General features: G+C 37.5%; 1 protein-coding gene across 2 annotated transcripts in view; it reads right to left on the bottom strand.

The window, feature by feature from the left end:
* Window positions 1-5,257: 5,257 nt before the first annotated feature.
* The window catches only part of CFAP161 (cilia and flagella associated protein 161), a 146,309-nt gene continuing 138,108 nt past the window's right edge, over window positions 5,258-13,458 (bottom strand). For both annotated transcript variants that reach the window (XM_053717682.1, XM_053717681.1), the window contains exons 4-7: window positions 9,623-9,704; window positions 8,086-8,244; window positions 6,318-6,391; window positions 5,258-5,889 (exon numbers count right to left, since the gene is read on the bottom strand). In XM_053717682.1, coding sequence (XP_053573657.1) covers window positions 5,712-5,889; window positions 6,318-6,391; window positions 8,086-8,244; window positions 9,623-9,704 — 493 coding nt within the window. In that variant the 3' untranslated portion in view covers window positions 5,258-5,711. The remainder of the gene's footprint in view (window positions 5,890-6,317; window positions 6,392-8,085; window positions 8,245-9,622; window positions 9,705-13,458) is intronic.

The following is a 13,458-nucleotide window of genomic DNA, read 5'->3' as shown; positions in this document are numbered from 1 at the left end:
AATGGTTACATGTCTTTAGACAGTGGTCAGAAATAACATTTATTTGTGAAGACTTCCAGACTATATGCGGTTCATGTGTTTGCAACCAATGTAACCCAAGAACTAATGGAAACAAGGGAGAGGCTATAACATCAAATGACACGTATTCCTTATGACCAGAACTGGTGGTCATTAGTAAAGGTATAGTGCGATGGGTGATAGGGCCAGAGGAAATAAATGAACCATCTATAACTCTGATAGCCAGTGAATCACATCTTTTTATTAAAGGTATATGGAACATTTCAGTGAAAGCCTTATCAATTAAATTGCCAAAAGTTCCTGAGTCAATAATGGCTCGTGTCGGGACTTTTCGGGTATGCCACTGTAAGGAAACAGAGATGTTACAATGAGAATTATGAGATGAGTGATGAACAGAAGTAAGGCACTTGGTATGTAGCTTACCCTTCTGTTTAGACAGACTGGGGCATTCCTTGACTGTATGGTTCTTGGAGGCACAATACAGACAAAGATTATTAGTTCTTCTTCTGTTCTTTTCCTCAGGGGAAAGAGGTCCTTTCGTGAAGGCGACCTCCATCGGCTCATCAGTTCTGCGTTGGGTAGGTCCTGATGATGTGTGGTTGGTTTCCTCCAGGAATAATCTGAAAATCCTCTTTCGTGTCTTCTTTCACGTAAGCGACGGTCTATAGTGACAGCTTGTGTCATGAGCTCTTCTAAGCTGCTTGGTAGGGATCCCCTAGCGAGCTCATCTTTTATGGGGTCAGAGAGTCCATGGCGGAACTGAAAAAATAAAGCTGCTTCATTCCAGAGTGTGTCTGGTGCCCATCTCTTAAAATCTGAAACATAATCTTCGGCTAGGCGTTTGTTTTGCTTGAGTGCCCGGAGGGCAGTTTCAGCAGAACTCTGTTTGTTTTTATCTTCATAAAGAAATGACATTTTGTCAAAAAATGACTGGAGAGGATCCAGTACCGGATCGTTGGTCTCAAAGAAGTTAGTTGCCCAGGTCTTGGGTTCTTGATATTACAGTTAGCACTTTAATGTGTTCTGTGGGATAGGTTTTTGGTTTCAGGGAGAAAAAAAGCAGGCAGGAATTTTTAAACTCCCTGAACTGGCTTCTTTCCCCTGAGAATCTTTCTGGGGGACAAACCTGGGGTTCAGGTTGTGAGTCTGAGGCGGAAGGCCTCTTGTCCACATGATCCCTAATCACGGTTCTTAAGTATTGATTCTCTGATTGGATCTCTCTAATTCCTTGAATGAGAATATCCATATTCTGAGTGAGTGCACTCACTTTGTTAGTGAAGTCTGCTAATTCCATTATAATTCCCACTTTCTATGGTTTAGGATTATGTAATGCAGGAGCAGTATGTAGGGAATTAGTGTCTAGTTCCACTCAGTCTCACAAGTAACGGGGTTAGAAATAAGATAACCCCTATTCAGTTCATTGACTGAGGGCCCAAAAGGGAAAAAGCAGATTGGTAGTGAAGCAATATTCACTGTATAATATAGTTATGAGAGCAGAATTAGTCACCTTCTTATAATGAAATAGTTGATTCACAGAAGTTAGTATGCAGATATGATACAGTTGGTAAGTTGTGCACAAACATATAGCTGGTGTAAAACGGTTGTTTTATCAAACAATTACCTTCTATTTGAGAGATTACGGTAAACACAGTTCAGGTAGGAGATATGACAAGTTTTACCTTGGTCTTTATGCTTGGTACCTGCAGATGAATAGCGCAGTCTGATTTTCCTAATCACCACTGTGAAGAGGGAGAGGTGTACCTCTGCAGGGAAGCTTGTGAGAGTGCAGCTGACAGGCTGCAGAGCAGGAGGCACGAAGGACGCTTGTGAGATAGCGACACAGCAGGACTGTGGTAGCTTCAGTAGAGGCCGCTGGAGGTTTGCACCGGAAGTGGATGCGTAGTTAGAGGTGAGCTAAATCAGCTCTTTTAGTTCTGAGAGTGAAACTGTAATACTTTACAAACAAGGCAAAATGTAAATAAGCAGCAGATAGGAGTAAAGATGCCAAACACAGGTTAGTAACGTAGTACCAATAAAAGCAGAAAACAGCAAAAAGTAATCCTTAATACTTATTGTAATCCAGGCTTAAGTGGAGAGTAGGGAAGATCCAGAAATCCTACCTACAAACAATCCTAAGCAAGGTGTGGTAGGAACCTTATATAGGCAGGTAACTTAAAGGTACAGGCCATAACCATGACATCTGCTGCCCGTCCACATCCCCGCCACTATAATAAAGTTATTAACCTCTATTCCGCCGCTTCCCAACACGACACCACTAAGCCTATTAACCCCTAAACCGTCAGCCCCCCACATCGCCACTAATAAATTAACCTATTAACCCCTAAACCACCAGCCCCCCCCACATCGCCACTAATAAATTTAACTATTAACCCATAAACCTAACATCCCCCTAACTTTAAATTACTTTAAATTAAAATTACAATATCCCTATCTTAAAATAAATAACAACTTACCTGTGAAATGTGTCGGCGATGTCAAGGGCAGCAGATTAGGGGTTAATAACTTTTATTAGTGTCGGCAATGTCGGGAGTGGCAGATTAGGAGTGTTTAGACTTGGGGTTTATGTTAGGGTTTTAGGTTTAAACATACTTTTTTTTCCCCCCATAGACATCAATGAGGTTACGTTATGGAGCTTTTCATTCCGCAATTCAAGTGTTTTTTTCTAACACTCTCTGTCTATGGGGAAAGCGTGCACGAGCAGGTAAACTCAGCCCTTGGATTTTGTGCGGTATGGAGCTTATCGCCACCATATCGCACGCAGAAGGAGGCTTTTCAGAAACTTGCAATGGCAGCGTTATGGAGGGTGAAATAATGCAACTTTTGTTGCGTTGTTTTCGCACCCTCTATAGCGCAAAACTCGTAATCTAGGCGTAGGTTAGTTGAAGATGATCAAGAGCTAACAAGACCAAACAGAGCCATTAAATGATCAGTGATAAGTCAGGAATCTATATTGTTTGCTAGTGGATATAATGGTTATGTCAGAATATGCTGTAATTTTACATGTCATTTTACATATACCTTGCATTGTTTTTAATATACAGAGACTGCAAAGCGGCGTCTGGTTGCTGGGGGCAACGGGTGACATAAATGGTGCATCACGTGACGGCCTCAACTTCCTGAACGCCATGAGCAGCGCTCTTCGTTTGTCACAGGGTGGCTTTAAATGGGGGTAAGTAAGCTATGTCATGTAAGTTTTGTCTGAGGTCGGAGGCAACCCCAAAACGTCACGGAAATTAAAAAGTGATTTATGTTTAAGACCCGTTGAGTGCCTTTCCATTTCTTGCTGCATATACACCCTGTTCCAAATTATTATGCAAATTCTATTTCAGCGTCACAAAGATTAAATTATTTTTTTTCAGTTTAACTCATGGATGGCATTGTGTCTCAGGGCTCTTTTGATCACTGAAAACAATCTCGGACACCTGTGATAATTAGATTGCCAGGTGAGCCCAATTAAAGGAAAAACTACTAAAGGAGGGTGTTCCACATTATTAAGCAGAGCACCGTTTTCAAGCAATATGGGGAAGAAAAAGGATCTCTCTGCTGCCAAAAAGAGTGAAATAGTTCAATGCCTTGGGCGAGGTATGAAAACATTAGATATTTCACGAAAACTTAAGTGTGATCATCGCACTATTAAAAGATTTGTGGCTGATTCAGAGAACAGATGGGTTTGTGCAGATAAAGGCACATTGAGGAAGATTTCTGCCAGATCCATGCATCGGATCAAGAGAGCAGCTGCTAATATACCATTACATAGCAGCAAACAGATATTTTAACCTGCTGGTGCCTCTGGAGTCCCACGGACATCAAGGTGTAGAGTCCTCCAGAGTCTTACAACTGTGCATAAACCTTCCATTCGGCCACCACTAACCAATGCTCACAAGCAGAAACGGCTGCATTGGGCAGAAAAATACATGAAGACTAATTTTCAAACAGTCCTGTTCACTGATGAGTGCCGTGCAACCCTGGATGGTCCAGATGGATGGAGTAATGGACGGCCACCCTGTTCCAACAAGGCTGCAATGTCAGCAAGGCGGAATCATGGGAAGAGAGCTGGTCGGCCCCTTTAGGGTCCCTGAAGGTGTAAAGATGACCTCTGCAAAGTATGTGGAGTTCCTGACTGACAACTTCCTTCACTGGTACAGAAGGAAGAACTATGCTTTCCGTAATAAAATCATCTTCATGCATGACAATGCACCATCTCATGCTGCAAAGAATACCTCTGCATCAATGGCTGCTATGGGGATAAAAGGAGAGAAAGTCATGGTGTGGCCTCCATCCTCCCCTGACCTCAATCCTATTGAGAACCTTTGGAGCATCCTCAAGCAAAAGATCTATGAGGGCGGGAGGCAGTTTACATCCAAACAGCAGCTCTGGGAGGCTATTCTGACATCTTGCAAACAAATTCAAGCAGAAACTGTCCAAAAACTCACAAGTTCAATGGATGCAAGACTTGTGAAGCTGCTATCAAATAAGGGGTCCTATGTTAAAATGTAACGTGACCTGTTAAAATGTTTTTAAAAAGTTAAAATGTTGTTCAAAGTAAATATGCTGCAAACACAACAAATGACAATTTTCAGTTCTTTACAACCTATAAAGTGTTTTGAAACTTACTGTACGTAATAATCTGGAACAGTGCATTGTAAGTTTTTTATTTTGAAAAAAAAAAAAAATACTGTTATCATTAGGAGATTTGTTCAATAAAACTTGAATTGTACTTAATAGTTGATAACATGAGAATTATGCTGACTGTTGTTTACATCAATTATTTAGGTAAATGAGAAAGATATCATTGGCATAATAATTTGGAACAGGGTGTATATATATCTAGATAGATATATAGATAGATAGATAGATAGATAGATAGATAGATAGATAGATAGTATTTCTTAACGCTCTTTTGGATTTAGAGCACTTAGCCTATCGTGTGTTTGGGTTACCACACGAGCAAAACCCAGAACAGGCTTTTGTAGCGTGTCACATAGAAGTCTAGGGGAAAGGGAGTTAGCACAGTTGCACTATATGACCTTCAGATGTTAGTGTACCTGAGACTTTTGCTTGAGTGGTAACTTTTTTACTTTCAACTTAATATAAACGCAAGAATAGGAGTGATACTGATTTAACTTAAGCGGTGTTAGCTTAATATTTTTCTGCTCCACTTATAATCTAGGCTTAAATAAATGACAGCTAGATATTCAATAAAATATTAGCCTGAGAATAATATGCAGCTATATTTTAATAGTATTAGTTGTTTAAACATTGAATAAAAAAAGTGTTTAGTTTTAGTGTCCATAAATCAATGGATCCGCCATGTTCTAACCTAGATTTCCTTCTCTGTTGAGGTGAACAGTTATAAATGGGTCACATGAATGTGCAGCAAATGATTGTGTACAATATAGTAGTGTTAAATCTGGAGTCTGCACTTCCACTTTTAACAGGAACTGGAAAGCCCACAATGTATTGCAATCTGTTAATATGTTTAATGTCCCTTTAACAATTTTATTATGAAAACATACATGTTATATTTATACTGGTGTTTTCTGAAATATGCACAGAATAAATATATCCTTAAAAATTAACAAATCTACTTGTCTGATTCAGAAATTAATTTGGTGTACAAATTATTTTATTGTTAACTGAATATTGTCCAGAACATTAAGTATATGCACTTGTTATCTTTGTTCTGTGTTTATTGTAGGCTCACTGGATGGCTTAGGCCTATCAAACATAGTGGTATTTTCATCACTAGGGTTTCCAGTTATTATAGTCCAGTGATTTTCATTTTCCTCAGCCTTGTGTCCATTTAAGTAAGTGTGAGCAGTGACTTCACAATCCTTGCCAAAGAAAGTCCTGAAAATCATAAAATAATTTAGATGTTAATCTGTTTAGTAAAAAAGGAACTTTGAATTCTATGGAATAAATATGTAAATCTGATGTCATGGAAATTCTTATTAGTCTGAATAGTATTTTTTTTTTATAAGAGTAGTGCACTGGAGGCTATGAGTGTCTGTCACACCCCTAGTCAGGTTATTATACCACACATTTAATCTCTATTACTGCTTTGCAAATGTACTGGAACCACATTTTTTAAAAACAGTATATCCTTTTCAAACAAATATTTTTGGACTTTATTTTATTTGTTTAACTTTTATCTTTGAGTTATGTGGATTTTTTTTTTTCATTTATATATTTTGTTAGCTCTTTGGACAAATACAAATCAATGGTTTGTTTATACAGCAGATGATTTAGCATAATAAAGTGTTATGTTAGTTACTTACCACAGGACATATTTTCTCAGAACTGCCAGACACTGATTGGTTTTGCTATGAACGATAAGGACTTTAGAGTTGGCCTTCAACAACAAAAATAAATGATGACATTATTAGCAATTTGTACTGGAAATTCTTCCATAGAGTTGCGCTAAACATAAAGGAGTTAATTCAGGATTTACCAGACTTTGTAGATGCATGACCCAACCATATGACTATTTGAACATTCATCGACTCAAACTCCCTTTACTGTTTCACTATTTTTGCCGCCTTAACTGCTGATGACAGACATATTACTTAAATATTTGTGCCACAAAAAAAACAGATCAGTAACCAACTATATACATAAATATGATGGCATATAAGATGCAAAACCCCTGCAGCCCACTTTAAGACAGTTGTATGCCTGAGTGAGGCCCAGGTCCTTTTTATGCTAACTCTATTTCAAACAGGTGCAAATCGTATGCTCCACTGTGGCCTATTTAAGGCCAGCTATGCTAAAGTGAGGTCCAGATCATATAGTCCCAAATAGCCCTATTTATGCCAGCTCTATTTTGAGTAGGTACAAATCATATGCTCTGCTGTGGCCCATTAAATGCCAGCTATACCAAAGAGAGGACCAAATCAGATGCATGGCCTGGTCCAGGTCATGTGCATGTCTCTCCAGGTTCTTTATCTGAGGATGTTGCTGTCTACTACCTCATATGACAGCACTGTGCTGAAGACAAGGTAAGATCTGGGCCCATCTGCCACAATGCATAAAAGCCAGGCAGTTGAACATAATGGAGCAGCTGAGGTGTGACACATGACCATCTTGAAAGGATTAGTGCAACACTTACTTGTTGGTGGGTAGCTATTCATTGTATGCCTGTTATTCCACCATCCTGCAGCTGACATGTGGTTTTCACCTAAGTCTTGTCATCAAGTTACAATGGATAAGTCTGAATGATCAGGATAAAATTGTTGCTGGCACCACAGAAACCCCCATTTAGTTGCCACCTCAGCCATGTTTTCAATGATATTTATAAGTTACACATGCTGCAAGGTACTGTGTCTCTGAACAGCACTATTTGATTTCCTCCTTGCACACCCAGTATCATGTGTAACTCATAACTGTACAAGAAAACATGGCTGAAGTGGCAACCCTAAACACCCAGAACATTTGTCTGACCAAGCTTTTCTGACCTGACAGTGGGACACCTAAATTTCTCCTCTGCCCACTAGTTATTTGCAAACCATAATTTGGAAAACCTTCGCTTAATTTCTATATAAACTAAGATATCCACAATGATAAAGGAATTCTTTTACCGTCACCTTATAGTTAATACTCAAATTGCAGATATCTGACTGGAAGTCACAATGTTATGATTTTAAATTTTTCTTTTTCTATAAACCATTCTCATATATTGGTATTTATCATTTAAGTAAAAATATGTCTACTTTAATTAAGCAAATAAATCCAACTTATATAGCTCACATTACTTTAAAGTAAATATTTTTTGTGTTTTTTTTTGTTTTTTTATGAACAGACACAAAAAAGTGAGCCTCAGGAATGTAGTAATTATTGGGGGAAAAAAAATAACATTCTGTTTCTACTTTTTTCCATCTAGCGTTAATTTTTCTACATGCAAAAAATGTGGATATTAGGATTGATCACAAGGATTCACAATCCTTCAAAAAACAAATGTTCTACAAAGTTAAATTAACCATTAAAATCACTCTGGTTATTTCATATTGTCATAATGACATAGAAACTGTCACTTATCTGGTTACAAACCGTTACAGGAAATCCTTCATATTCCATTCGCATCTGTGGATCCAAGTAAACAATCTGCCAGCAGGTCTGATATGAAGGTTCATTAGTTAAAGTAACATCCTGTAAATTCGACTTCTTGCTGCATTTCAGAAATGTTTTCTGATCACTAGTCAAAAATAACTGTGAAAACAAACATTTTATATGCAATTGCTTTATTATTATTATCATCAATTATTTGTATACTGCCGCAAAATTCCATAGCGCTGTAAAAATTCCAAGTTATGCATTAAAAAACGTAAGGTTAGCTATGTACAGGCTTTTAACAACACCAACCTCGTATAGAAGTCAGTGCTGTACACAGTTCTTGTGAGGGAGGACACATTCACTCAGTGGAATCTCCTGTGATTATAGTAATTGGTTCTCATCTCTTCCAAACACTCTCTATGTACAGAAAAACTATCACAGATACACTCTTTTAATTTAAAGCAACATTAAATTCAAAATGTTGTGTCCCGTAAAATGTTTCATTGTACAGAATTAAAAAAAAACTTTGCTGTCCATGTTCATTATTTGTTTGCTTGCTTTTTCTGTAATTTAACTCTAAGTTGTAGTGTTTGCACTCCCCCCAGAAAACTGCAGTGTAATCAATGGAATGCAGAACCCTAACACTCCTACATGCTGCGCACAGATTGCTTGATATGTGCACAAGTTCACACTAATCAGACACAGCAGAGGAAGATAAACAATAATTAAGAGGCTTTCAGAGACTGTGTCCTGGGCCTTGAAGATTTTTTCCATTAACTACAGATTTAAATGCTTTTAAAACATTCATTTTGTATGCAGATATTTGCAAACCAGCAATTCATTTCTAGTACATGCATAAAAAAAACTTTTATTTCCTCAGGATGCAATCTCTTTAACTCTTGTTTTAAATACAAATTAACCTCTCTGTAAAAAAAAAAGTCCACTTTATCAGGTTATTGAGATTAATGGCAGTTTCCAGTTTATTTTATTTGCAAGCCCATGTAATACCGTAGCAGCTCCTCTGTCTGTTTTGCAGTCCTGGATGTCTGATCTCCAGATCCTACAGCTATAGGTGAACTTATGTGCTTTACACAGTGCCATACCTTCCCTATATGACTTCCCTATATACCATCCCTATATGATGGCTTCCCCATATGCCTTCCCTATATACATTCCCTATATGCCTTCCTATATGATGACTTCCCCATATGCCTTCCCTATATGAAGGCTTCCCTATATGCCTTCCCTATATACCTTCCCTATATGATGCCTTCCCTATATGCCTTTCCTATATGATGCCTTCCCTATATACCTTACCTATATACCTTCCCTATATGATGCCTTGCCTATATACCATACCTATATACCTTCCCTATATGATGCCTTCCCTATATACCTTACATATATACTGTACCTTCCCTATATGATGCCTTCCCTATATGCCTTCCCCATATACCTTACCTATATGTCTTCCTATAGAACTGCACATCTTGATTTCATAAACACAAGTCATTTTGAATGCATAATTACTCACATGCTCCATGAACTCTCCTGTCATCCTCAAAGCAAAATTCTGTCCATAATGCAGAGGTTCTCCATCTGCACTGCCATCCACACTGAAATAAAGTATAGTATAGAATTGTTAGTAAGTAGTAGGTGGCTACTGGTAGTAGTTACACAAACAAATGGGAAAATGGAAAGAACGAAAAGGCCATGCCATTCCTATGTAATCTAGGGACTCTCGGCTTAAAGTAACTGGCAAATAGTCTCATATTGTTTTAATCATTGAAAAGGAAGACTGAAACATATTCATATCACAAGATTTGGAACATTTGTACTTCATGCAATGTTCTTAATATGTGATCATTTAACAATAAGCTGCTTGTGGTAAGCTGGCATCATTATTAGAAGGGCTGATTTGAAGCTGGCAAAGTGATACCATTATATTGAATAAGTATCTCTAGAATACATACTGTATATGATGCACAGGGGGGTCAATTGCACTGCATTAGAAAATGCAAATTGATTTTTAACAGGTTTCAAAATTCAAATATTTTGCAATGAGATTAACACTTTTGGAAACTTTTTGCATAGGACTTCATATGATTTTCAACATTTTCTCACTAACTTTCACTCTCCACCTTTAAATTTCTACTCGCCATAGGCTAGTGGGCGCGCGGAAGTTTTGAGCCCTGATTACATACATATCCATCTTTAGACATGTATCTCTATGTTAAAGCCCTTTGGTTGACCATGTTTTCTAACACCTGAGATCTCATATCATAACTTTTGTGTGCAATATTTTTTTTAAATAATTTTTATTAGACAGTGTTAATATGAGTGTAACTGTACTTTGTAATGTATGTTTGTGTTTTGTGCAACTTTTTAGTTTCGTGAAGCAGTTAACTAGAGCTCTTAAGCCGCGGTAATCATACTAGCGTAAATCGTGATTGTACTCAAACAAATATGTTTACTTTCAACTCATTATACCAGCGGTAAGCCCGCTGAGCACAAACACCAACCCCTTATCGCTCGCGTGCAACCGCTGCGCTCCACTCGTAATCTGTCCCTTATAGTTCAGATAGAGTGTGCAATTTTAAGACAGTGTTCAATTTACTTCTATTATCAAATATACTTCATTCTCTTGGTGAACGTTGTTCAAAAGCAAAGCTAGACTCAGGAGCATATGCATTACTGGCTAGCTAATGACTGCTGGCTACACACATACAGTATGCCTCTTGTCATTGACTCACCAGATGTGAGCTAGGTCCCTGAAGTTCATTGCTGCTCTTGAGATGACTTTAAAGGTGCAGTAAACACATTGTAAAGACATTTATGTTATGCTGCTATAGATCATATTAGCCAAGTCTTAAAGTTTTTAAATCACATTAACAACCTTTTTACTTCAATTATTTATCATTAGCCAAACTCTACCCACCATTTGCCTTATCTACCCACCATTTGCCTTATTTGGAGGAGCCAATCTGGGCTTTAGTCCACAGACAACAAGGCTAGTCACTATCATAGAGTTAGTAAAGAGCACATTGTTTTGCAGTTGTTATCTGATATATCCCATTATGGACATATGTGTAGCAGGGTTAGCCTTGTCATCAGGGCGTTTTTCAAGTTCTGAGAATTAGAAATTGCTCAATTTTCAGAGCTAAATAACATGAAAATAGGGCAAAATAAATTATGAAAATATATTGCAAAGTTGTTTCATTTTGCATAACTAAACATTTTATATAAAATATCAAGGTGTTTACTGTCCCTTTAAGTATATTTAAGTATTTGAAATGTTAGTTTAGCCGAATTAGTAAAAACTGTTAATATATTATTTATTTTGTTATTTTGTTATCAAAGAGATTTTATAGTATATAGAGAGTATACAGGAAAAACATAATTTATGCTTACCTGATAAATTAATTTATTTCATATAGGTGGCAAGAGTCCACGATCCGTTACATATGGGATATACATTCCTTCCACTAAGAGAAGGCAAAGTTTCCCAAACCCCAAGAGCCCTGTAAAATACCTCCCACCTCACACATACACACATAAGGTATAGCCAAGTAGTGAGGTTTGAGAAGGAGTAAGAGCCAAAAAAAGGAGCAGGGAAAAAGAACACAAAACAACCCCAACAAAAAGGTTGGGGCTCATGGACTCTCACCACCATGAAATAAATGAATTTATCAGGTAAGCATAAATTGTCTTTTCTTTCATAAAGGTGGTGAGAGTCCATGATACGAAAACCCAAGCTGTGGAAGTCCACAAGTAACTATAAAGGGAGGGATTGAAAAAACAGCTTTTTCACTGAGAAATTAAATCCATAAACCAAAAGAAAATATATCTCTTATGACAAACTAAAAAAGACAGGCATAATCATAAAACTGAGCAAACTACCTGAAGGACCTTTCTACCAAAGGCTGCTTCCAAGGAAGGAAAAACATCAAAATTGTAAAATTTAGTAAAGGTATACAAAGAAGACCAAGTGGCTGCCTTGCAAATTTGATCAACTGAAGGCTCATTCTTGAAAGCCCAAGAAGTGGCAACTGATTCAGTAGAGTGAGCTGTAATTCTCTGTGGTGGAGGCTGACCTGCCTCCTAATAAGCTCTGGGAATCAAATGTTTTAACCAAGAGGCTAAAGAAATAGTAGAGGCCTTCTGGCCTTTCTTAGGACCAGAAAACAGAACAAACAGAATAGAAGTTTATCTGAAATCCTTAGTAGCATTAACATAATATTTCAATGCTCCTACAACATTCAAAAAATGCAAGGATGTTTCAGAAGCATTTTTTTGGATCAAGGAGGGAACAACAATCTACCTACTAATGTTGTGTAAGGAAACAACTTTAGGTAAAAATGTAAATGTAGTCCGCAAAACAGCCTTATCCTGATGGAATATCAGATAAGGAGACTCACAAGAGAGAGCAGACAATTCAGAAACTCTTCAAGCAGAAGATATGGCCAAAACAAACAGCACTTTCCATGAAAGTAGTTTAATTTACAGTTTATGCATAGGTTAAAAAGGAGGAGCTGCAAAACCCTTTACACTATCTTAAGACACCAAGGAGGAGAAATAGACTTAATCCTGAACGAAACAATGAATATCAGGAACATTAGCGATAACCCAACGAGCGTATTTAAGCATTGGGACCCGGTGTGTGCAAACTAAAGCACACCTAAAAAAAGCAAGGGGAATAGTGAGTATCTGTCCCAGGGCCATATATACCCATATATATTTATAGATAAACTTTTAACATTTTTAAAAGTGCCGATAAACAAAGCTTTGAGTGTCTATATTAAAAAAATATAAAACATACTTACCCATAAACACTCGTCAACTATCAAGCAAGTAGCAGACAGCCAAACCAGTACTCAAACATATCAGCAGTGGTAAAGGAATAGGAGTATAACGTAGATCTGTAAAGAGAGGCAGAAGACGAGTCCCTGCAAACAAATCTATCTACAGAGGGCCTAAGAAGGATTTCCCATGAGGTAAAACTATCTGAAAAGTCTCTCTCGCTGAAGAAATCCTGCACATCTTCATGCGTCAACCACCTCTAACTGAGGCAAAGTAAAAACTAAGGTATGTGTGAGGTGGGAGGGGTTTTATAGGCCTCTTGGGGTTTGGGAAACTTTGCCTCCTCTTAGTGGTAAGAATGTATATCCCATATGTAACGGGTTGTGGACTCGCGCCACCTATCTGAAAGAAATAATGTTATGTAAATAAATATGTTTAAAAGCAAGGCATATATTATATTAGATGAGCAATGTATAAATCACGATAACTATGTAATATTATTAAAATACATGTGCAAAATAATAAAGATATTACTATGGTCATAAACACTTTTGATGCATTTAAATTGCA

Source organism: Bombina bombina, chromosome 6 (assembly GCF_027579735.1).
Source record: "Bombina bombina isolate aBomBom1 chromosome 6, aBomBom1.pri, whole genome shotgun sequence".
NCBI classification, from domain to species: Eukaryota; Metazoa; Chordata; class Amphibia; order Anura; family Bombinatoridae; genus Bombina; species Bombina bombina.
This window is presented reverse-complemented; position numbering and strand designations above follow the sequence as displayed.